Source organism: Hippocampus zosterae, chromosome 11, assembly GCF_025434085.1.
Source record: "Hippocampus zosterae strain Florida chromosome 11, ASM2543408v3, whole genome shotgun sequence".
Classification (NCBI taxonomy): domain Eukaryota; kingdom Metazoa; phylum Chordata; class Actinopteri; order Syngnathiformes; family Syngnathidae; genus Hippocampus; species Hippocampus zosterae.
This window is the reverse complement of record NC_067461.1, coordinates 15263529-15290779: the sequence shown is the minus strand read 5'-3', so window position 1 is coordinate 15290779 and position 27251 is coordinate 15263529. Positions and strand designations below refer to the sequence as shown.

The window sequence follows — 27251 nt, the reverse complement described above, 5'->3', positions numbered from 1 at the left end:
AGAGAGAGAGAGAGAGAGAGAGAGAGAGAGAGAGAGAGAGAGAGAGAGAGAGAGAGAGAGAGAGAGAGAGAGAGAGACAGAGAGAGACAGAGAGAGACAGAGAGAGACAGAGAAACATGCATGAGGGAAGGAGAGTGAGATTAAGCAAAAAAAATAAAAAAATTAATTGACTTTCAGCTGTGTGAGTGTTTCCTGCAACGACGTCATTCACACCACTGGGGTTGCGTCAGCTTCATGAGGCCATAAATATCAAGAGTTTTGTCATCTTAATTAGACACCCATTTCAGTCGTCCTCCACAGGCCGGCTTCCCATTGGTGCCAAGCACGCCCCTCAACAAGAACAGCATTCAAGGGGTGAAGATTTAAAGCTCTGCAAATATTGACTGCGCCATGGCTTTCATGCGCCAGGCCAAAGAGGGAACGACTCCAACGTCCACCTGTTTTGTCAGCAGCTTCGCCACATTCAAATAAAACACACGAGGGCAGTTTCCTCGCTGAAGATAAATGAGATTAAGGTCAGAAAAACAGCAGGGAGAGAGGGAGTGAAAAAAGATTTAGATTCCCCGGAGAAGACAGCACACATGAGAGGAGGCTAGTTGGTCAGCTCCCACCATTGCCTGAAGATTTGACTATTCACACAGACCCATTAGTATTCAAATGCCAGTGGGGAAGTATGACTGCCTTTGAGAGAATGAGATGCACAGGCCTGATCCAGAGAGGAAAAAGACAATGAAGACAAGGAGAGACGTTTATGAGTTTGGGACGGAGGGGAGCACAAACGAGTCGAGGGTGATAAATGACGACATTGACCTCACTAAAGTTGTCCTGTCTCCATTAGTCTTCGGAAGCATTAAAAGAGAGGGGGCGCTGTCATGTACAGAATCTGCATTCTGATGGACTTTCACAAAGCAACATTTTAGCAAACATTGCAATCCTGGGGAAATTGACATTTTATATAATGATACATTTGTTTTTTCTGATTGTGCAGAACATATTCAAATGTGCAAAGATCTCAATACCTTAAAGGGGTAAAATTGTCAAATTACATTATTTAACAAGTTCAACACAAAAAGGAAAACCCACAGAGAGCGTGGGTGTCACTTTTTGGAGTTGTGCACCTGCATATTGAACAAGACTGCGATTGAGAATTTGCCAATGAGTGTTACATACAGTATGCAAACCTGCATCGAACGTTATTCCTTTTTTTTTTCCAAACACAACTACTAGACGCTTATATTCTGGCAACATCTAAAGTGACCCATGTCGAAATTGTCTTCACGATTGTCTCCACAAATACAATTGTCTCCCCTCTAGCCAAGAGCAGTCTGGTGACAGTGTGTTGAATCTGGGTGACAGAAGTCCGACAGGAGAGGGTTCCCTCACCGCCCCCCGGACCTCTTTAATAATCCCCAGAAGAAAGGCTGGGCATTTAGAGTGAGATATGCTTAATCCAGGGTGGCCCGGCTCACAAAAGACTGCGGCACTTCCTCTGGCTTGGGAGCTTCCGCTGATTTTTTGGGGGGGTCGAGGGGGGGTGTAGTCCAAACACACAGCAATAATACACGTCGGAATCACAATGGAGCAAACAACAGATGTACAGTTTAAACATACATAGACATGGAAATGTGAACTAAATAAATTAGCCGTGAGGGGAGAAACTAAACAAGGGGCCCACACATCGAGGGACAAGTACACAAAGATTTATTTTACCAAAATTATGAGGGGAGTGTACTTTCTGTTCCAATGGTGAAATACAGAGTGCATGTTATGGAGGGATCGAATGAAGCTCAAAACATGTCACGGCCTACTACACTCCGTATCTACAAAGAGAGAGGAAGCTTCATGCATGGTTGAAGCTCCCTCTGACGCGAGGAATATGATGATCACCCAATCCATCACCCCCGTGTTTGTATAGCTCAATGAGAAAATAGAAGACTTTTTTTTCCCCGCAAAAATATGGACAGGAATAGTCTGGTCACAATTTTTTCCCTTCATTTCTGACATTTTAACTTCTGACATACTGCAAGTTTTGGTTAGCTCCTGTTTTTACTCACACCTGCTCCTTTCACATTAAAAGTACACCCATTTGCAGCTTGAAATGTCATTGTAGGGGAGATACTTCACTTTTTCCTTTTTTATTTTCCAACATTCAAATCAGGTCATCAGCATTTAAAGGTCAATCCAGACTTCATACTTAGTGAGCCAATTATACCCCAGTCAGGTCCAAGGCCTGCCAGGCTGTGTCACGCAACATTATGAACTCACAATAAACCAGCTCAGCCGTCCAGGTCACTTATTTTGACAGGAGGTCGACCACAGAATTAACACTGAATATGCTACGTGGCCTCCACCAAGACTAACTTTTCCTGACAGTGCCAAGTGTGTGTATGCGTATGTGTATGTTGCTTCATGAAACTTGACAGTCTTGGTGAGACTCCCATTCAGGAAGGACTAAATCACAAGTGAACCCAGATTAAGGTTTTGGGTTATGATTGGGTTTCAGTGAAAAAAAAATCATGTCCTGTCCGTTGACGGAAATGGGACACACACAGACACACACACAGACACACACACACACACACTTGCACCGGCGCTGCAATCCTGGAGAAACAGCCTGTCCATCAGTTCTAATTGCTAAGGGCACAGATGGATTCTTTCTAGGCTGAGTTTAAAGAAGACGTTATGGTGGTGAAGACTGACTGTCAACAGTGTTCTTGGGTTTGGATGAAGTCTGCAGACGGGTTTGAACTTGTGCAGGACTGCGAGCTGTTCAGAACAGTCACCGAAACAAAAACATAAATCTTCCACTCCACTCTTTACCTCACACCAACATTCCTTTTTTACAGTACTGTACTTCATAGTGCTCATTTTTCAGGAATCACAGATAAGACTACTGTATTGCAAGTTTTGGTTCAAAAGAACAGCTCACAGTCCAGCAGGCAATATACAGCCCTTTATTTGGTGAACATAACAGCTGATATTTAAAGAAAAGCACAGACATTTATGAACATAAATACAAAGGCCTGACTTTAAAATGTGGCTGATCATGAGATTGAGAGTTTGGGATATAATGATTTTGAAATGAAATTAAAAAGGTGTTTTTAATGGTGAACTACATTTGAAAGTCAGTTGCTCCTTCAGCAGCAATAATTGGAAAAATTCTAATAGCTGTGAGTTTGCACGTCTATTTTCAACATAAGCATACACAGAATCAAAAGTACATTTAAGGGACTGATCCACGTGAGGTCACAAGGTCACACATCAAGTATATGCAAATTAAAAAAGTGACACTACAGGGAGAGGTGGCACAAAGCTCACTCAGAAATAGTGACAGACCAGAAACCCACATTTCCACCAAACAGTACAATGTAGTTCAGCTTGCAACTGACTGATGCTTTATACCTGGTCTAGTTTGCCTTTCCAATGAGGCTGTGAAGTCAAGATGGTAACTGGCAATTGTGAAATAAACTTCAATTCATCCGTTTTGGCACAACCATCCATATGTGTCACACTTGTTGAATCCACCATTCAAATGAAACAGGTTACATGAAGCTACGTCTCCAAGCAATGGCGGCATAATGATTTCACGACAAACGAGTAGAGGATTTGAGCAATTCAGGATGACTCGTGTGGTGCTAATACTATAAGAGAGCAATTGGTCAAGGGTCATGTTAAATTGTGGGGAAAATTTGGTGCCTTCAAACCCGGGACCCTTTGTGCATTCGGAGCAGGGGAGTAGAGCCAGTGCATTGACTGTCTTAAGCTTGCTTCTTGTAAGTGTCAGAAAATACATAACGTGCAAAAAGCTTTGGATATTAGGCTGCCATCTAAAACTTCAGGGTGAACCTAAAATGCACTTTCATTATTTACGGGTGACTTGAATTGTCATTCTCTAAATTTCTAAATGCAGAGATGCAACTGTTCAATGTTGCATCATTGTTTTGTGGACGGGGTGGCCTGCTGCAATTCATTTGTGGAATACAGACAATGCATTTTCTGACCACCAAAAATTAATGTAAAAATCAATCAAAAAGACAAACGATCGGGATGAATCAAGTAAGAAGATTGGTTTAAACACCCATTCATGTCACATTGAAGTAATGATGGTCCACTGACCAACCATTGCAGAGCAGTGCACCTAGTGCCATGTCATCAGTAGCGTAGTACTGTGGTTGGCAATTACGACAGGCTGCTGGGGGAAAAAAGGGGAAAAACTGGCAAGGTGTTAATCATTTGCCAAACTTGACAAAATGATCTGTACTGTACTGAAGCTCCATTGTACTGCTTGGCTGAAATTAGGTTTCAGTGACACAGTTGCTGGGAGGTGGTTTTTAAATGCCTCAGTGGTGTGATTCATCAGAGTTAGGCTCTGTAAAGCAAGATCCTTTCAGCACAATTTTGACCAACCAAACTAGCAAATTCTATCACATCTGTCTCATCGCGAGAGCCTTTCTGTTTGCGGGAATAGACCGCGTAGGGCATGACGGTCCGTCTGTGTAGCACCAGCGCTCTGCCCACGTCTTTCAAGACCCGAGCATCTCCTGGAAACAAAGACACACAGATGCATGTGTTAACTAACTCCAGAAGAAAATGCAGTGCAACACAAAGTCGCCTCGTTTTCCCTCCCTCTGACTTACCTCCGAGTGACTTGCCAAAGTTGCTTCATTATTCCGAGAAGCAGTTGGGGGAGCAGAAAGCAATTTAGCTCCAGACAACACTAACTACACTCTGACCTAAACTTGAAGTCATGGCATTGCATGAGCAGGCGAGTTAGCTTCCCGTGTTTATATGGCCTTGCTCACTGCTGGCTTGTCAAACTCAGCATCTCATTAGGTCCCGTCTCAAGCACTGCCAGCATCTATTCGGCCTATGAAAACACTCTTATTCTCAAAAGTGCATACGTAGCAAAGAGTGCTCCTCTGGAGAGGTGGTTGGAAAAAGGGCGAAAAATGGTGATCTTCTCTTTGATATTAAAATCGTCACCTCCTGGAAAGAAAGGCTGAGCCAAAGTACCAAAAGCAGACGCCAGTGAGAGAGAGGAAGGACTCGCACAAAGCAGGTAAAACATTGAACTATGTGCACGATACGTTGCACTTGACAATACCTCAGAAGTGCAAAGGTTGGCTCATGGTCTTGCCAATAAGATTATTGATTAGATTTATCTAATCATTCTAATTACCCCACACAGTTTTGCAAGACCTCTTCAGACCATCGTTCCAATACTAATTATGGCACATGCCTTGCAAAAGACTTTCATATAAACCTTCTGAAACTGAAGGCCGTTTATTCAGAGATTTCACAATACTGCAGGAAAGGTAATGTGTCCATGAAGTTGCCTGTTTACACAAAATCTATAAATGTTGGGGTAACACTGCTCATTTTTAAATGGCGTTCCAGGGTTCCATGCTCTGCGGACTTCCATCACAGAGTAACCACAGCTTATGTGAATTTGCCATTTTTGCAGACATCGATCTACTGTTGGTGTTGGGTGAAACATTCCATTGCCATTATGTATCCCCACCACTCCACCGCCTTTTCATTTGAGCAGAAATGTGAAGGCCAAATAAACATCCTGAACTCCTTCTTTGGTTCCTCGAGCCATTCTTGTGATTTTCTTGTAGCGTTGCAAGACAGATTATACTACTTGAAGGCACCACCGTCAAGGTCAGCAGCCTCCAGTAAATTTAGGAGTTTTGCAAAAACAGAAGGTGAGTTAGCATCATCTGCATGAATGCTAGGTCACATGATTCCCCTACAGAACATTAATCAACGAATCAGTGTTTATCTTTTCCCCTGGTCCAGCACAGATCTTTCCAAAAGAAAGTTGGATTCATCTGTCCAAGCCATTTAGTTATCACTCCCGCAATTTGACACAAACAGCGATATCAAGCTGACTTAAAATTCTGACTAGACAAATGTGTCTAAGAACACGAAAACCAACTTCACTCTGATTTTCCCCTGCAAGGACATTTCAATCTAAGACTTTGTTAATTAATTCTTCAGCTTTCTTCAGCTTTGCTACTGAAAGTCCTGAAATTGTCAAAAAAATATTCAAGGACTGTTTGGTGCAAAATTTCCTTTTAAAAACAAATAAGTCAGCAGTTTATAATATCTCACCAGCATTAGATGAACACAAAATGAAATGACAATAATTGTAATTTTAGTAGGTCTTGAAGGCAAAAATATAACACTGTACGGTATTTACAAATTCAAAGTGGCAATGAATTCACCAGTTCCAACCACAGCTTGCCTCCTTAAGATCATTATCAGAGTGACGAGACACTTCAAGTTACACTTCTGGTGTGTGCATGACACCAGTCTAAAGTATCACTGTCCTTTTGTGCAAATTATTTTCTGTGAACATTACACAGACCTTCATGGTGTGTCCTCCCACATATCTTTAAGATAGTCTATTAACCTCCACTTTAGTACAGACCAGAACTCAGAGTGGAGACATACGGCCATTTGCCTCCTTTGACTTGCAACGACCCAAACATCCGCTAAGAACATAAACAACTTCCTTTCACTTCGACTCTCTCTGTCCCCTTATTGATGCACCATCCTCAGTTTGAGTAAGTCCAGACAACCTTTTCCAAACGCCTTTTCTGTCTATCTACCGGATGGTCAGTGACATACTGCTTTGAGGTGACGTTTCTTAAGCATCCGGGTTCAAGGGTCGGGGGAGGAGTGGTGAGGGTTGATCTGGAAGTGAGTGGGTCAGGGCTGGAGTTGGAGGCCTTGACACGTAGCCACACTTCTTGTTCTATTCATTCATCTTGAACTTTCAAAATACGCCCATCACCGGATGCTGGTCAAAGGCACACCATGGGCTACTTCTTTGGACGTGACCACTTCCTATAACCTCTTGTTGCAAATCCAAATGCCATTTAGATATGAAAGGAAAGAAAAGGCCAACATGTTGATGTAGTATGGAGGTTCAAGACCTCATGTTTGTAAGCTTTCTTTTCAGCTGGATGTGCAACGATGGATCCCAGAAGAACCCTTCCAGTGCAAGAAGGGGAGGACTGGGAAAGTGCATTCTACTCCAGGGTGATTACTTGAGGAGAACACTTGTCGTTGGTAGTTTGGATTTGAAATATACCCTTCGTGTCACCAGTCCTGGAGAGCTTTCTGACATACTTCATGTTAGACATGTATATAGTATATGACTAGATAAAGGAATACACCTGGATGTTAGGGGTGAGTCGACCGACCACCTGCTGTGAAGAATATGAACTTCAACAACAACAAAAGTCAGGAGCCACATGAGAGGTGACTATCTTGAAAATTTCAAGTCAACTTTTGTGTATGTCACACGTTTGGTCAGTAGACAGTTTAGTTTAAGAGGTTGACCCCTTAACAGAAACATTTTCTGCTGTGTTTATTCAGCAGAATGGACAATGACCCTGGCTTTTTTCACTCTCTCAAATAAACAATGATAGCGAACGTGTGAGATTGTTCATATGCCTTGTGCAGAATGAATAAATATTGCACGTACACTCATGAGAGGCCACGTTGAAGTCTTAAAGCACTTGAAGTGAAAGCGACATGATCAACGTGGGTCTGCTTTGGCTCGTTATTTAAAAATGATCTTCTTTATTTGCATCAGTTTTATGATTCCTAACTTTTTTTCCCATGCTCCTTTTATACAGTGACAAGATGACATGTCTTTTTATTACCACGCTTATGTCCATGATATATGCTTAAATTGTGTGCTATGCTGTCATTATGACACGTGGAGGGGCATTCTGGGTCACGCCACAGGGCGTATTTCTGCAACACTGGTTCAAAACCTCCACACCAGCAGATGCTCAAGCCCACAAGCTTGGCAACAGTGTGCCTGAGAGTGAAATATCCAAATGGCTAACACTGAAACATGTTGACAGTGAGTTTGGACAGTTAGGCCTGATATAATGTCCATCTCAGGCCAAGATCAACAGGCCACGGAGGAATGGAGGCACCACAAACATAAACTTGTCATAGCATATATAAACTCTGACCATGACACATCATCGTTGTTTGTGCATGGATTAAGGAGATTAATGAAATGAGAATTCCTAACATGACTTTCATTGTAAGTCATATATATGGCAGGTAACTGGTTTAATGCTTTGAATTTTTCAGAAATTGTAGCTATGAAACTAAATACTCACTAAAACATCTCTCACAACCGAAAGCAGGTAATTTATGATTAGACTAAGCATATACCGATAAGGCAACCGATGCCTAAACATTTAGCTACTTCTAAATAGAAGGATATCAAGGTATGACCTCACTAAAAGAAAATATGAAGCCATTTCTTGCATTTATAAATTCCCATTTGCCTCTCTATTTTCCTGTCAGTATAGATCTACTTGCATAGCATCTCTCACTTTCTCTTGAAGTGTCAGTACTAAGAATCAGCCTCCTTCCCTTTCTGGCCTTATGCTGTTCACAACTTTTATTTTTCGAATTTACTTCTCCTCTAATGGTATGTCCCAATGTTTTACATAATAAAAATAAATAAAATAATAAACGTGTGACTAGGCTAGAATGTTGATTTGTACCTTCATCAGGATTTGGGTTGAAACGAGCATATCGGGAATTTTCCAGGTGTGGAAGGCATTGCTCAATGGTTACCCAGACATAGGTTTCTGGGCAGAGCAGCTCTGAAGGCCGGTATTGTCCCTGTAATGATAAGGAAAATACAGATTACGAGGGTTAGAGGTAGTAGTCCCTGTCATCCACATATGCCTCTCTCTCACTGAGCAGCGAATGTTGGCAATCGCATCAAATATGGGGTTTTGTCAGAGTTCGTAAAAGTTTGCAAACATGTCTTAAAACAATTGTACTTGTTGCAAACAGTCTTTCTAGTCGCAAGGAAATTGTGAACATGTTCCACATTTAAAGTGCTTGTGTTAACAGATGGCCATCGGTGGAATGTTGTGCAGCAGCGTATTCGTAATGGACACACGCATGGATCCGATGCTTTCCATGTCCCAACTGCCCTCAGCCTCCTACAACTGTCAGCACAGGTGGCTTGACACTCACACACTCCAGCTCACCTCTATGGACTCCTTCAACACTGCTGAGGAACACACCTCTAAATAGGCGTACAAACAAACCCACACACACCTGCTTGGCGATAAAAGCAGACTTATTTCTGCAGGCCTCAGCAACTCCAATCAAGCAGGAAGCATGGAAGGGAATAATAAGGCAGGTTAGAGACACTTTCTTTTTTAGACTTCTTTCCATGCTGGTGTCTTCAGTCCAAAATTATATTTAGTTATAGAAGTTTTAGAAAAGGAAGGCTAAACGAAAGTTATTTGAACTGAAGCAAAACTGAATACTGGTCCTGTTTTGACTTCTCTCTGTGATAGACCGACTAATGTGTGGGTCCGTGCCAAAAAGAAATAACAGGCCCCGATACTGATCTAGCTGTCACGTTTTATTGGTCAATGGATTTTTTTTGTATTTGCAAAGTAAACATTTTAACTAAATAATGCCACTTTCTTATTAACTTATTCAGTACCAGCCAATTGTAGACCAAGTCTGAAAAGACGTTTAAAAACGTCTTTGGGAGTGAATGAGTTAAGTCTTGCTACATGTTATTATTTCTAAAGTACATGTTAATGTGTATTAGCAAGTCTTATTTCTAATGGCAGGTGATGTGTTTGGGAAAGCTGAAACCTCTGTTGCACTGCATGCCATAACAGTGGTCTCCCTGCCTGGGGAAAATCTGTATATTTGAATGTAAATTGGAACATCTGCTTTGTTGCGTTAATGATAATGTGTGAATGCAAAATAAATAATGAAGTACACTGGGAATTTTCCACGATTGCCTCATGAAGTAAAAAGTTGCTGCTAATTTTGCTGTGTGGAGGAGGCCTTGCTTGGATGAGATCCAATCATTCACCAGCCCTTGTTTATTCTTCATTCCATCATAGCATGTCCGGACAGATATGGATGTAATGCTGGTGACAAGCAGGGACAAGGAAAATAGGAACATGAATGAAAGAACAAGCAGAAAAAGGCATAAATGAAACAAAGCTATGGACAGATTTGAGGGCAGGCTAGCATAGACAGCACAGTGATGAAAGGACGTTGAAAATGTTCATGGAATTGGAGAAAGCAACTAGTTGAAAGTGGGTGAGTCAAAGGTTAAAAAGAACATACCAAGTGCAGTAGGAAACTTTACAAGGGCACACTCTTGTTAATGAACGAATACCAAATGTCATGATTCATTGTATCTATTCATCCATTTTCTACAACGCTTTTCCACTTATATACAAGTTGCTGTAACCTATCCCAGATAACTTTGGGCAGAAGGCAGACAACACCCTGAACTGGTCGCCGGTCAGTCACAGGGCACATATAGAGACTAATGACCATTCACATACCTATATGCACACGGTCACTGAGTGGGAACGGATCCCATCCTACCCGCACACAAGTCCGGGGAGTGTGCTACGACATCATGGACGACTTTTGATCCAAATTATTAGTTTTCTCAAAAAAAAACAACAACATTGTTTGTTCAATATTGAATAAATCTCCACAATCACCACCACAATCAGTGTAAATACACACTCATGGCTTACACGAAATTATACACATTCTCAAGCAACCCCGCTCGCACACTTTTATTTATTCAGAGCAATTATCAGACCTCAGACTGTCCATGAATATACAGTAAATACCGGTAACTGGAAAATGTTGACAGAAAGAACTTTTGCGCCAACAGAGAGAATCAAACTAACAAATGTCAGCAAAAGGCTTTGCTCTTCTCTGGCATTTTGCCATTCATATTGACCTTGTTTTCTTGCACACTTCAAGAGATCATCATTGCCTCAGAACAATAAAGATGATTTATAAGAATGGCAATTAATCAGACACATTGATAATCTGCACTTTACTACGAACAAGTAATCCCACACAACTTTCTGGTTCTTTTATCATTTCCATTTCCAGACTTGAACCTGAAGACATAATTTTGATTCAAAGTAAAATAAATTAAACATTTGATGAAAATTAAGGAATTTGATTAATTTTTGAAATCCTTAAAAATGATACAGGCCGAGAACAAAATAATACAACTAAACATTTTAGGATTCCAGAAAAAATCTGGTACAAAAAGCTGAACCTTCTCTGGCTGAGTCATTGGGGAATTTGGTCCTGGATTTCCTGACCAGCACACCACAGGCTGTCAAGATACACAACACTGTCTCCTTCTCTATCAGATCACAGCACTGGCTCTCCCCAGGGCTGTGTGCTGGGCCCCCTACTGTTCACACGACTGACCTTTGACTGCTTTGTGGAATTCCCGATCTGTCATAGTGAAGTTTGCACTACAGCGTTGGTGAGATCATGCATCACTATCAATGATGAGTCCGAGTACAGAATAAAATGAATAAAGCAAGAAAACCTAGTTGGCTTGTGCAAATATAATATTTTTACATCAATTTGAAATAGACCGGGCGGCATGGTGAGCGACTGGTTACTTTTATTGTTGTATTTTTATCTTCGCAATACCATATCATGTGGAAATGTTTGTTAATATGACAAAATTTCTTGAATACTTAATAATAATAAAGTTGCTCACTTTAAGAATTATTTGAGGGCAAGATGAGAAGACTGGATGTGGTGTGTTTTCTTTGCAGGATCCACATCTGCTGCTTATTTCCTATACATATTACTTGTTAATTTTTCCCCTCACCTGACCTCAAGCGTACATTTCTCTCCTATTCCACATGGGTACATCCACAAATATGGCAACATGGGTAATGCAATAAAAGACAGATCTGCATCAAATGTGGAGTAAAACGGGAGTTACGGAAAGTTGGTGGTAAACTTTTGAAACCTCTTCACCCCCCAACCCCCCGAAATTGAGCCAGTTTTATAATAATGGAGTGTGGTAATTAGTAGAAATGACACATACAAGCACGTTTGGCCGAGCAAACAAAAAAGGTCACTGTGTTAAATGTGCAGTTCATCTATAATAAGTTGTTCACTTGTTTTTCATTCAGGCCATAAAACAAATTAACTGACATACAAAGAGGTCTAGTGTGAGCCAAAGCCAAGCAGACTTTACCCAGCCTGGTCCGGGGGGTTATGCTCTGACCCAGGGTCAGATTCAGCCAATCTCAATCCCCAAAAATGAAATGCATAATAAACATGGGCCAAGATACTTGCATCCGTCCCCCCTCTCAAACATACAACTCTTCAGCATTTTAACATTTGTTGGAATGTACACATCACGGCCAGACAAGGAGGCACAGCCGAGCCATGAGGCTGCTGATGGACATTCGTAAACAGCACGATGCACAAACATACACATGCAGCTAGACAAATAACACTAAGAGTTAAGCAGCCTGGACACAGGGATTGCACCACTGAAAGACATGTCCAAACAAGACATGATTCTGAAAAGGTACCCACAGCAACCCACACTCTCACTGCAGTCTGCAACACTGTGTGTATTTATGTAGTGGTGGGGGTCCTTTTAGAAATGGCCTGAACATATCTGGAGTCTATGTTTTGTGGGAGATTTATACCACGGGCAGCAGTTTAAACAGTGTCCGCCAAGGCTGTTTCACCTTAGTCAACACACACACACACACACACACACACACAACTACAGCATAGTCTTCAAATAAAGTATCCAGGCTGTGGGCCCCAAGACAGGCCTCATAATCGCAACACCAACCCACTCAACCGCTTGCTCTGCCTCGTCCAGCAAAGCGTCATGGCTCCACGGATGACAGGTTAATGAGGAGAAAATATTTTTATAGGATCACATTTCAACTGACTCTTGAGAACCAATGGTAGAGTCGTTATGGGTATCAGTTCACAGCTTTGGCACCTTTGTCTCTTTATCACGTTTGGTCTTTACAGGAAGGCTAGCCTGACATCTGTCTCACACTCGCTACATCTTAGTGACAAGTGGAACGATAACTAATCTTAAAAGCCTAGCTCATGCATCCAGCTCGACACTCCCAGCAACACAAAAACATGTATTTTTGATTGAAGTTCATAAATGCTTATCGAAAGATCTTAATGTATCTTGACAAGCCCCCCCCGCCACCACCAAAAAAAAGGGGGGGGGGCAGCTGCGGCGGTTTTAAAAAAACTAATTGTGAAGGTAATGGCAAGGCAAACACCTCTGGATGGCAGCTAGAAGGTCCTGGATCTGCTCAGCATGATAACATTTCTAAACTCTCACTTTCAGCTCTGTGACTTTCGCACCACCCCCTCCTTGCTCCAACCATGCAACCGCTCACACCCCCAACTGCATCATTCAATCCATGGTGCGACGGAATCTACCCCTGACCTGACCCCTTGAACCTTGCTCTGTCAGAACCTCACCCTGTCAGCAATACTCCCGGGGGATGCCAAGTGCTGGTTGCCACAAGACCAGGTCGTACGTAGTCTGTTAGCGATTTGTTATATACACAACTACAAGGCAAGAAGAAAAGTGTTGATGTGACAAAAAGAGGAATATGTAATGGTGATGGTAATATTAAAAAAAAAAGTCTGTTGAAAGGTACACCATTGGTGGTCTCCTACCGAGTTAAATCAAACACAGTTGGAGAATTTGTCAGCAAGGCAGGGTAGAGTGTGAGGTAAAAAAGCTTTACCTCAAGACAAGTTGAAAATGGACCTGACAGGACTTTTACTTTAAACGGAAACATTTTTTTAAACATAAGATTAAATGAAAAATACAAATACCACAACTAGGGTGAGTAGAATCATTTATTGTATGAAGGTAAACACATTTGAGAAACACCTCCATCGACTTCAGAATTGCACAAGTGATCCAAGCATGAGGACATGAACAATGGAAAAACAAGATCCTCACTGCTGCCGAAGTACTGTGCCAACAAAGCTTGTAATAAGGCCCACAAACACTGAAAGAAATCTGCCGTCAAGTGTTAAGTTCTGAATGGAGCCATATTCGATGGCGTCACCTGTTTGCTTGCTTCCCATCAGTCTTTCATCCCAACCAAAATGGTAGTTGCTTTTTTTGGGAAACAAGAGGAAAAAAGTGTTGTCTGGACCTGTCTGGCCTGAGAAGTATGACAATATGTCTACAAGTCTTACATAGTCAAATAGAAAGACAAAAAAAGACTTCGAGCAAAGATGAGAAAGGGAGCATCTGTGGAAAGTCCACAGCGAGATGCCACATACTCATCACTCACTGTCATTCTTCATCATTCTTAAGATGTGCAAGGGACACTCACATTCCCATACACAAAACATACTGCATGAATGGGGCTCTTGGGGGGAAAATATGCATTCAGTCGGCTATCTGAGACATCTCGCAAGTTCTAACATGCAAGTTTGTACTAGTAGAATGGACAGGTTGAGGGTAAACTACAGATGGCACTGCAAATTAAAAAAAAAAAAAAAGCATTCATGAACGGCAATACAAGTCTGTTGATGAGCGTGCCTCGCGTTAATGAGCTTGATAAAAACCTCTCTAATAAGTTGTACATTTGCTGACATCAAAGGACACAGATTAATCCTAGTGTGAATTCTCAATCTATAAACACTTTAACAAATCAAGCAAATGCCTAATTCTGGCAGGGCAAGAGGGTGCCAAGTATTTTGGCATTTCTATATGGGCCTGGATCATTCTAACCAAATATTGGGTCCTGTAAACGCATATTGGGATACCTCCACTGAACGGAACATTCGTTTGTGTTTTGAGCATGCTCTATGCACAAGGAATATTGGTCTTTCAATTACAGGAAGTTTTATATAAAAAAATAAAAAGAATTATACAAAACATATACGTAGTCATAGAAGAAACACATTTAATTTATTCAACTCTTCATCAAAAGACATCATTTCAGCTGAGTTCATTTCAAGCAAGGTTTATTCAGATGGCTTTTGTTGCACATGAGGCACTTGGGAGAAAAAAGGTGTCAGAAGGGCTGAGACCTTTGGGCTCATTTAACATCCAAGACTTTCACCTTCTGCTCTCCACAGCTCAACAACAGAAGGCCAGAGAGCGCCAAAGCGACAAGGACAAGAGCCAAGGGCAGGATGTCACGTCCAGCCACAAAACCACCAGCCAAACCAGGAAGGCCCTGTGGGACACACACTCTCCGGTTTTACAACAAATGAGATGGCCTGACACTAGCCAGGCAACCTCCTTTTCCTTTTCTGGGCTGGTCTCCAAATCTTCAGTGACCCTGCTCTTGGGTGCTGGCACTACTCAGATTCATTTTCACAAGTTGGTCTGTTCTTGTCCAAACAGTACAACGATTTCACTTGTATGTACAAATAATGTTCATGTTGAAGCAATACAAATACAAGTTCAACTTTAAAAAGCGCATGAACACGGGCCATTAATGGTAGCAAAGTGAAAATGCTAGAACATTTGGGGAAACAGGTTGATGATGATCTGGTGCAGTCCCGATACGCTCAACACATAATCTTGTCAGCATTTTCTATAGTGCTGCAATGTACCAAATTAACATGGTCTCAGGCAACAAAGAAAAAGAAGGATGATGGGGAGTAAAATGAAGAAGAGTGGTGTTTTAAGTGCTTTGAGTGGAGGCCAGCAAGGCCCCATTGCTGGTGCAATTGACGGATTGAGGTAAACAACAGGAATGAGATTCAGAAATGGGTAAAGCTCCAATACAATGGTGCTGGATTTTCGGCGCACCCCAACTTGAACACAGTGTGTATTAATGAATTGCTTGGGCTTATATGCAAATGAATCATGTCGGGAGAGAAAGTGTCTGCATGGGAGGGTTTCTAAGGGAGTTTAAGAGCCCAAGGTGGGAACTCGGCAACCTTCTCACCCTTGTTCTGTGTTCCTCCCAAAGGGTAAAAAAGGGAGAAGTGGGGTTGTTCGGAACGAGATGCTGCAGTTGCGCACACGCACACACACACACACGAGAGCAAATATGGAGGTTGAGGGGGGAAATTCCAACACAAGTGTTGTGGAAACAGTGGCTTCAGATAAAACATGACTGGGAGTGTGATGCGATTGATATTGATCGAATATCTATGCAGAACCCAAGTGAAAAATATTGATACATTAAAAAAAACCTAGATGTGGCACTTGGCCATAATCTCCAATAAGAATTCAGTTTAATTTTACTTTTCAAATGTATTTACTCTCACCTCGTATTAATAGGGTTATTTATCTAACCTTCTAATCTAATACTAATCAATGTAATAATTAACCTCGCTTATTCTACCATATCAATCCTGTGTATTCTGAAAATCATTTCTTTATACCACTTAAAAATTTATATATATATATATATACACACACACACACACACACACACACACACATATGTGGGGTGTACTCATTAAAAGCATATATTTCATTCTGCACTTTCAAAACATTTGTGAGCAAAAAATGTGCTCTGAACATTACACAGAGAGAAAGATATGTGTATGACAAACGATACCTTATATCGCATCTTGGGACAGGAGTGAATGTAAAAGCCCATGTAGTAGTGGGACAGCTTTGGTGACGACTTCTGTAGCTGCCTTGTGAAAGCAATCTCCCTAAAATGGAAAATGAGGTGACAATTTTAAGTTGATTGCACATTTTAGTTCCTGAGAATGTATCACGCGACAGGTAAAATATAGTTTGCTCTAACAACGCAAAATACCATTATTACTGCAAATGACACGATTGAAATATCAGAACAGATTTATACGCTTTAAATCGGCCAAGTAATTACTGACCAGAATATTGATTACATTGCTTGGCAAGAAAATGCTGCAACATTTACGCTGGGATCCATATGTAAGGTTTTTAGAGCCAAACAAAATTTATAAGCTGCAAATACATTTCAGCCTAAAATACAGTTTGTCACTCATTCAAAATTTTCAAATACAAATTTGTTGAAATTGAATGAAATAAAATTTCTCTAAAATGGGATGTAAGGTTCTTTAAAAAACTAAATATTCAAAAAATCTAACTGAAAGTTCTATTTTTCCAACACATCAAAAAAATCTTGAAGAACAAAGTGAGTACAAATAAAATCCTAAAATACACAAAGCAACACCGTAGTGCACCTTTTAAAACAGTATATAATGCAGGTTCCGAAATAAAATTGTCCAACACATTTAAAACCGGTATCCAAGCTGAGGAAGTAAACACCCAAACGCAAGGAGGCAGCTTTTCTTGTCTCATTTCATTAGACGAAAACAACACCCTTCTCTCTATAGAAGCAGTGAGCCGTTAAGCACAAAAGCAGGTGGTAAAAAAGGAGAAGATTTATACAGCTTCTTCAAATACAGTAAATGTCTTTCCTTCCTCTATCCCTCCCCCCAGTAGTTTCTTCCTTAATTGCATCCTTTTACTAACCATTCATTTTCTCCTTCCATCTGCCATTTCCTTCACCATTCCATAACTAAATTCCAGCTCCTTTTGTTTCACTCTTCCTTCTACCACCTTTCATCCACCCAAACGAAGGAGGAGAATTCCCTTTCTTTCAAAACGTTCGAGTAAGAGAGAGATGCATTAACATAAAATAGATGCTCTGAAAAATAAGACATGGGACAAAGCCGGCACGGGAACGTGGGGGGAGAGAAAAGTGGAGAGAGCAGGAGGAGAATATAAAACACCATGTTGGAGAAAGTGAAAAGAAGGCTGAGGAGAAGCAGCTCCAGGGAGGTGCTAGAAGGTCACCCACTTGCTGCCAGGTTCCTGGGTTCCCATCCCCTCACCACAAAAGGCCTGAATTGAGTGAAGGGGGTAGGGGGTCCAAGAAAAGCAAGGGGTCCATTCACCCCAACCCCCCCTTCTCTCGAGCCCTTCACACCCCCAATCTCACATCAATGGGAGCAGCTTGAGTTTACCATTATCCCCTCTTCAGCCATCTGACACTCCAGCACAAGCCAATTATCAGGCCCTGATGAAGGCACGCACACACACAGACACACACACACACACAGGGAGGTGCAGCCAATTTTTTTTTTCCAAAAAATGAGAGTGTGTTAATTAGCTGATTCGTGTGGTATCAAAGTTGTCGAGATGATCAGTGTGTGCGGGAATCAACTACCGGTATATTTCTGAAAAAACGTGTGCTGCAAAAACAATTATACATGACCTTGCGCTGATTATTTTCACAATTTTGCATGAGGAAAAAAATTCACAGTACAGAAATGTAACGACAACTACTGAAATGATGATCTTGTTTCAACCTACCGGTACTCATTTGTTTAGTCAATGTGAAATTCGGGCCTGCGTAGTTAAACACAAAGATATAAACAATCCGTTTCACAAACCTGGTTCGACAAATTCTGAGTTTAGTTCCGATCTCTTAGTTGATCTACTCTGAGACAGGAAACTCTGAGGTGTCCAGTTCCAGAACAGCTTATTTGAATCAGTTTGATCAACTGTGAGTGCCTTCACCTGGAATGAAGTGCATGTCCCACAACTATGGAAAGCCAGCATCAATGGCAGCCCAATTCGACGAGTCACCATGACAACGGGGAAGTAGAGGCTGTGTTTTTCACCAAACTAGAACTGGAAATATGAGTGCTCTGATGCGGCAGCTTTGAACACATTAACTGGACATGAACTTTTTATATAGTGACTCAGATTTAAATGACAGATGGCAGCACAAGACTATGCCACAACCCGCCTCCCGACTGAATGAATGAGGAAATGAAATGGGTTGTGTCGCTCCGAAAGAGGGCGGAGACAGAAACTCTCGACAAGGTTAGGTTGATAGAGTCTGTTCCTGCGGTAACTGACCGTGAGTTTAAGTTAACTCTCTCTCGCCTAAAATGGCTAGAGGTACCCCTCTTTCTCTGTTTTGAATTACCTTCCTTTTTTAAAATGGAAAACTCTGAGTTTCCCTCTTCAGGATTAACAGATACTCGTGTTTTCACAAAATCTGCTTTGTGAAACGGACCACAAATTAACTTAAAAATCTAATCTAAGATTCATAAGGATTCATGAACACTCGGCACTGCCAGGAGGTTTTGAGCACAGGTAGCCATGGCAAGTAGATCAAGGAGGAGAAATGATTGAATGATGATAAATTATCTGTGCTCTGGCGTCTGTAAACAAGCAGGAGGACCTAAGTACAGTGAGCTTCCTGTACTTCCTGGTGAAAACCTCCTCCAGACCCAATCACTTAGTTTAAGTCTTGAATTCTACTTGAGACTAAAAATAAAAAAAAAGTGATGAAAAGCAGTGCACTTTGAATCATCCAGATCCCCCCCCTCAACATGAGCAACGCCCACCTGTCCAAACTGGTCTCACTTTTTTGTGGATTACACACGCGCACACAAAATCACCCACAAAGGCATACTGTACAACATCATCATCAACCCAACATCTGTGAAATATTTTAAAACGTTTACCCACTTTATTGATGACCATTTCACTGGAATTGCCAGAAATGTGTCCATAGTGTGTGTGTAGTGTATACATGTGTGTGCTCTAATTTCGTCTTGGCAGAGAGAACTGTCGCCAGCTAAACCACAATAGAAAAGCTGCCGCAGCTAATCAAATGTGAAGACAGAGGAATGTTCCTCACCCTTGTGTGTGTGTGTGTGTGAATATATATATATATATATATATATATATATATACACACACGCACACACACACACACGCACACACACACGCACACACACACACACACACACACACACACACACCAGTGACATTTTCCAGAGACGTGTCATTTCAAGTCCATATTTGATGACTAATTTATTAAGTTTAAAAAATTAAAATAAAAGTGCTACGATCAACCAAGACAAGCTTTGGGAACCAACCTGAGAGCAGAGTAGGAGCCCAGAGACAAGAAGGCAAAGTCTGGGTGGTAGTACAGGTAGACAGATGACACGCAAGTAGGCAGGATATCGATCACTCCCACTGCCACTATCTGGCCATCTAGCCAGTACTGCTGGTGAAAGGAGCCATAACCCATCTCGGGCCCATCGACAGAGTACTCTGCCTGAAATGGAATAAAGAAAGTGGATAAAAAAAATCATTGGCGTCACCAAAATAGTTGCAGTGCTCTTTTGTGTAAAATCTTGCAACTATGACCAGCATATTATCCCCATCTCATGTACCGGGACACAAGCTTGTGCTTGAAATAAGAGAATCAAGATGTGACCGAAAAAAAGAACAGTTAGCTAAGAGGTTTAAAAATGATTGGACTGTATTACTATTTATTTTAGAATTACAGCCGTTTTAATCCATTTTCAGAGGCTCAAAAGTAATTGAGAATGTTGATGCAAGTGTGAATACAGCAATGGGCAAGTCAAATTTATTCATATAGCACATTTCATAAGCAAGATAACTCAACCAAAAGCACATGTAAAAGCATTATCAAACTGTACTGAATACATTCAACAGAGCAAAGAGAACAGTAAGTATCTTATTAAAATGACTAAAACAACAACATTTAAGCACATTTGCACCAAAAAATATAGAGACATTTAATAGCAAAGGAAAGAAATAAAAAGTAGCTTCCTGAAATGACTAAAAGACCATATCGAGAAATTGATTTACAAATGCTTAAAAGCCTTTAATTAAAGCATAGAGGTGAAAAGCATAGTTTTTAATCTGGATTTGCAAGCATTTCTACTTGCGGATGTAGGGGAAACAGGATTTTTCTTGTCATACTTGGAAGAAAATGTTTTGCCGTCAATGGGTGCCTGAAGTCTGGAATCCAACGAATTTGAGTTTTTGGGGGAGTTTCCTCCTCGGATATGCTTTGCTCGGACTTCACTGCAGCCTGTCTTCACTTCGTCTTCAGTGATCATAAAGAATGCACTATTGAGTTGAGGTCAGGCCATTGATGTGTTCAGTTTTCAATTGCTTCCACAGTATGTTAAGAGACACCATCCATGTGCAGAGTTTAAAAAAAAACAAATTTGCAATCATTTTTGATTACAAATCCATTGCGGTGGTGGATAGACGTATTATAAGAGCTTCTTTCTGCCAGGCCCTGCATATTATGTGTATGTATTACAGTAGCCTCACTTTCAGGCTGATAATGGCTCCCAAATGTGGAATGAGTGCAATAGCAAAGCATAATTGGCTTAGAATTGGTACTTGCTTCAGAAACACTACAGAAGAGAAGGTTTTTAATGAGAAGTCACGTAACCAGCCAGGGGTGCAGTGACGCCAAACTTTCTCCTGTATTATCCGTGTGTGCTCACTTCATGTGGTATTAAATAATGTGTGTTAGAGAGCACATGCTTGCTTGTGTTTCATCTGTTAATGACACTTTGGGATGATGTACGGCGCAATATAATCGGCACACATGCTCTGTGTTACTTATCAAAGACTGTGGTTGTCTGGTTGAGACCATTTTCTCCCGCTTTATGTTTATGGATAAATGTGTGGATCATTCTAGTGCATGAGAAAGTGCTCACTTTAATTCATTAATACACTCCAGTATGATTTCACTGGATGTAAACAAATTTCTAAAAGAAGCAAGGCACACAAATGCCTGACTTGCGTTACGGTATGTTATGATCGAGGTAAGTGGGTCTGGTGCTATGGTACTTGACACTACATTGTTTGTCAATGTAGGCATGTGCGTGCGTGCGTGTGTGTGTGTGTTAGCTTCTTTGAGATGAATATACTTTAAAAGTGCGTTTAAAAAATATTAATGGAATGTGCTCTTATTATAGAAACATTGTTACTTGAAAATATTTTTTGGTGTGTATTTCATAGAATGTTTGTCCTGGTTGTAAATTTACTATTGTAGGACTACAAATACTGTCGATTAATTTACTGGCAATAATCAATAATATGTAACCGTGTCTGGGATTGTATTCTGTCTAAACTGTATATTATGTAAATTGCATAATGACGAATAAAATCTATGGAGGGGTTTAACTAGACTGTGCAATTGAAACCATCATGGTTTCAATTGCACATTACGACAGATGCCAGTGTGCGAATGTAGACTTTTAATCATGAAAACAGATCACTAATGACACAAAGCCTTCAAAATGGAACGCTGAGCAACCTAATTATCTTCAAGTTTGTTTTCCTACAGTCTCAAGTCAAAAAGGGCAGCACTGAACGAGGCCTGTTACTTGTCTGTCACATCACCTCCAATCCTTTTTTGCTTTCATTGTACTGTATATGTGAATGCATATTATTTTGGGCTCTATGACAGAGGCAAATGATATCAAAGTTGTTGCTGTCCAGTAGGTTCACTCCACTCCAAATTAGCATTGACTAACTGGCAAGGAGACAATATATGAGGGGAACATTTTTGAACGTGCGTGTGAGTATGTGTAAATTTGTGTGAAATGTTCATCTGAGTAAGCGGGAGCCTGTTATTTCTTGGCACAAGTTCCATGAAAAACACTGCAGTCTTTGTAAGAGGTCCCAAGAAGCTTTAGTGTGTGTGTGTGTGTGTGTGTGTGTGTGTGTGTGTGTGTGTGTGTGTGTGTGTGTACAAAACAAAAGCAGAAAATAGTACATATTCAATATTGTAACAGCAAGTACTGCCAATATCAAAACATTGACTGGTCAAGTTGTGGTGCATTGCCTTCAGTCACAATATGAACATCTGGCCTGTACTTGCACACACACGCCCCATCTCACTTCACAAGGGTCATGTGAAATGCCGCATGCATGGCTGCTGTTGATCACATGAGCAGGTACACATATACAACTGAGTGGATCTGACAGCACAAAATAATTGATGAGTCACCGTATGTAAATGTGTTTTTTAAAACATACAATGCCTCTGTTCTAATAGCTCTGCAAAAATAGATCCTTAATAGCTGCAGTTAAATGTTGCATGAATTAGAAGAAATGCAACACGATGCGAACCACACACACACACACCACATGGTGAGTATTTTAATAGCCCTTAGATTGGAAACAGATGGAAGCCGACACGCAGAGGCAGAAAAGAAAAGCCACATACAATAACTTTGACATGAGCGGGGTGGACCGGGTGGCAGATCAGAGACAGGAATAAAAACAGGGTGGGCAACAGAGGGTCAGACGAGCAGAGATGGCGTACTAAATCCATTTGAGGAGAGTTGAGTGAAAGCAGCGCATGAGGGAGTGTGCCAGAGAGTGTGTGCATAGAACGGGCTGTTCAATGCGCGTGGCCAGCTTTGATGAGGTGAAAAAAGCTTGTACCCTAAAAACGCTAATGACGTTCATTAAGGAAGACCCAAGGGACGCCACGCAGCCAAACTACAGCGATCCATGTGCAACTCAATCTAATCAATGTTGCTGTTCCACGTATCCTTCCTGGATTTGAGTTCTGTTGTACATGTCGTGAGCTAATATTTTTTTTAGAGGCTGAAGTTCACAAAGTTTTAAGTGCTCAGGAACCATCAGTGATGACTGGTTGAAAATACATGTCACTCAATGCTACAAGGTGTACTGAAGTTTTACCATAAAACCATCGGTACTACTTGAATAATGGTAGCCACAATTAGACTTAAATTAGACTCAAGGAATGAATAAAGCTTTGTGTGAATTCCGCAAAAAACAGCATGAGTGGGTGTGGTTTAAGGGGTCTAAGGGCACCTATTTTCAAAAGATTCATCTTTGATGTCCTTTTCATGTGCTTTGCAAGATTAATTGGGTTAGAAATGCCCAGGCTGGGCGATTTGACTGAAAAGTATATCATGATATAAGTGTTTTATATTGGTTGATTGATATACATTTATTTTTTTAATTTTTAATTTTACTTTATTTGTTTACTCTTGAAAATAAGGACCCGAAGAAAAAAGGCTAAATTTAGGCAATGTACAATACTTAAACTTTTATAAGAGGTTAACGCAACAATGAAAAAGTCAACTAAAGTGGTCAACTGAAAGATTAAACAAACGCCTTTTTAAACATAACGTGCATGGTAGGGCTTGGCGATATATGGCTGAAAAATGTGTCACTATAAGACAAGTAAGTTGTAAAAAGTATTTCATATCAGTCAATATTGATGACAACTTATTTGTTTCTCCTGTTCTTGTGTACACTGAAATTTGAAAAGTTGCTCCTCCACCAATGCATTGTAAATGCTTATTTGTGTCGGATGTCACGATATGTAAATGAGCGTTGCTCTGATTGCACTGTTGTTCTTTTTAATCTGAATATGAAATAAGCTCTCCTCTGATTCGGGGGCTGGCTGTATCTCAGCTTGCATATGTCAGGTTTTACTATTGTTGTGAAGCAGAATTCACCAAGAATTGGCGGTTTGTTATGAGAACACCCTGAACGGCGAGGCTTTATAGACTTTTGAAGCTACACATATTGTACTTTATTACAATTAAAAAAGCTAGCGTAACAATCAAGGAAGAAGCTGGTTGCTACAGAAGGATGATGTGGGTGAATTTTTTTTTTTTTCGACTATATTATGCATGAAACTGGATAAATATGGATTCAGGGGTACCTTTAAGTACCCATTAGCCATCCGTTGGACACTAAACCACGAAGCAAATGTGTCTCATTGTATCAAGGACAGGTCAGGCTCATTCTGGGCTTTTTTTTTTCAATCCCGATGCAATCTGGTCACCACATTTCAATTTAACCTTTAAGTCACTTTTCTACTCGTACTAGGGAAGATAACTCCTCTATATGAAAAAATAACCCCTTTCCTGTATCCCTTTAACACCACTCAATCTCGCCGGATGGAGTGGTGGAGAAATGGAGAGCAAAGCTGAGTGATTCAATATGTAAAAGTGGAAAGGAAATGAAATTTTAATTAATCTGTTACGGTAAGGTTGTGACAGAGAAAAAGAAATGTGTGGAGTAAGAAAATAAAAGGCAATGCTACAAGGAAACTTAGTGACGAGAAAAACTGTGAAAAGGCAAAAGAAATCCATACCTCTAACGGTGAATCGCAGAGAAATCGCCGGAACTATAGTGGGATGTAGAGGAGAAAAAAAGCGAGTTATCATTTTTTCCAAAATATTACAATGTATGAAAATCTCACATACTTCTGCTACTGTCATAGAAATAAGAGGTTTTCTCTTGACCAAGTAATCGCATATCAAACACAATCACAAAGGGCTATGAAAAAAAAGACTGTTTACTCAAATGAAAACATTTCGGCCAGTCAACTAGACAAGAGGAGATAGTGACAGTTCAGAGGATAAGGCAGAAATGTTTCAATCTGGCCTCTATTTTTTTCATTCTTTTAGTTTTAGATACTTGGTTGGGACAGGAATCGCTGCCATTTCTTCAGGAAGATTTAGAATGCTTTTGGAGAAATGTTTTACAGTACACTTGTACCTGTCAAAGCAGGGCCAACAAAAATTAGTTTTGCCGCAAGCAGAATCACATTTCACGGCAGCAATACAAGGTACTAGAGTTGCACATTTTTGTCCATGTGTTCGCTGTCCTGTTTTCAGTGTTTTGTGCCAGGGTAGAGAGCAGTGTTTGCAGAAGATGTACATCTTGAGGGCATGCCTCCAAAAACAACTACTAACAACAGAAAAGCGCTTGTGACTTTGATGACTGTATTCCCCAAATTTGCTTCAGTCCACCTCTTGCGTTGCTTAAACTTGTACAACTAAAGTGAATGAAAAAGCCCCTTGGCCAAGCATATGTGAGCCTTCTGGATAACCAATAAAACTAACTAACAAGTTTGGGGAATGCCTGGGATTGCACAGTGAATGGCAAAGTGCTGCTGGTGGGGCAGCATTAAACTTATAAATGCAATTTTCATGTTATAATATACGAAAGGGCCATGTTATTTGGGTATACCAAAATTCAAAATGTATAACACACGGATTCCGACCTATATCTGTGTTTTTCCTAACAGATTTCTTTTGTTAAACATCTCCAGCCACTCTGAGTACATGTACAGTATGTTCAAATCTAAACATGACAACTGTTCATTCTCTGCTTTTAAGTCCCCGTTTGTTGACATGCACTCGGTTCACATTTTATCCACCCAAACTACTGTAAGTCCGCCTCCGTAACAGTTGGTGGGGATGAGGATTAATGCTAACATTTCAACAATGCATTTGTGCATTGCCAAGAGTGGATAAAATGTGCCCAATTGAAATTTTATCAGACAGGATCCACTGGTGTAATTCTTGTGAATGGTCCTCACATTTACTTATAATATTGACTATATTTAGGGTGACTTTTATTAGGAAAACAAAACGCACATTGAAGACTCAAAAGTTGTTTGTTTACTGGTATTTTTTATTGCCATAATTTAGTTCAAATTGATTTTAAAAATGCGGTTTTGGCCATAAATCTGCCTGTTTGATTAACTGATTTGCACAGTCATCTTGTCAAAGTTTAAACAGACGTAACAGCCGTTGTACATTGGTATGGTGATAGGAAGGTTACTGGTTTGATGGCATGTTTTCAAAACCACTTCCATCGCCAGTGTGAGCTAGGCTTTTATTGTTTTGTTTTTTTCCTTTCAAGTCATAGAGAGACCGGCAATGTGCAGCCATGTGTTATTATGAATCCAACTTGAGTTTAAAGCAGCATATGGCCTGCTACACTTTGATTGGCTGCTGCAGCAAGTACGCCTGGATGTGGCGTCCAATCGTACGATTCAGGTATTCTGGCTGCAGTGGCCTATCATTGCAGCCAGCTGTGTCCTGCCTCCAAATGCAGTGAGATTTTCATAACACGAGCAGCTGGCGAACACGATGAGTGATGGTTGAATAAGGTGAACATCTCAAAATTTTTCCCCTCCTCGAAAAAGACAATGTCGGCTGAATGGGAATTTGTTGGCTACCCCCCTCACCCCCCCCCCCCCCCAAAAAAAAGCACAGATGGTAAAAGCTTGGAGGAAGAATATCCTACATGCACCACCCATCACTCTTTGACAAAGCCAAGCTGTCTTGAGAGGAACATTTGCACCCAACTGAGTTAAAATGTCAACAATTGATAAAATACAAACTACAACAGGTTTGCTACTGATACACATAACATGGCGAACATCAGGTAATTTGCGCTCTGAGAAAAGAGTAACTACTCAATTTCTGAGAAATTTCTTGAGGGAAATTAAATATTTTCGTTTCTTTTTATATGTATTAATGTACCTCCAAGGAACAAAATGAAAAAAAGTTATTTACCCAAACATTTTAAAATCATACATTTTCAAGCTGTAATTGCTAACCAACAACAGCAATATTTTGGCAAACACTTTTGTCATACCATCAGATTCTGATACCGACCCACGCCTACTTCTGTGATTATTTAAATAGACATGTTTATCTTATATCTACCTTGTAGACTTTAATGTATTGCTGATGTAGCATTCATTCTTTATTTTAAAAAGCCAAACTCGGCCATATTAAGGTGTTGACATACATTTGAA

The 27251-nt window shown here is 40.6% G+C and overlaps 1 protein-coding gene across 4 annotated transcripts in view; it reads right to left on the bottom strand.

Annotated features, from left to right (window-relative positions):
• Window positions 1-2931: 2931 nt before the first annotated feature.
• Window positions 2932-27251, bottom strand: part of LOC127610374 (arginyl-tRNA--protein transferase 1) — a 38840-nt gene continuing 14520 nt past the window's right edge. For all 4 annotated transcript variants that reach the window (XM_052080481.1, XM_052080483.1, XM_052080482.1 and 1 more), the window contains 5 exons: window positions 24789-24821; window positions 19747-19928; window positions 16413-16512; window positions 8547-8667; window positions 2932-4541 (listed from right to left, as the gene is read on the bottom strand). In XM_052080481.1, coding sequence (XP_051936441.1) covers window positions 4363-4541; window positions 8547-8667; window positions 16413-16512; window positions 19747-19928; window positions 24789-24821 — 615 coding nt within the window. In that variant the 3' untranslated portion in view covers window positions 2932-4362. The remainder of the gene's footprint in view (window positions 4542-8546; window positions 8668-16412; window positions 16513-19746; window positions 19929-24788; window positions 24822-27251) is intronic.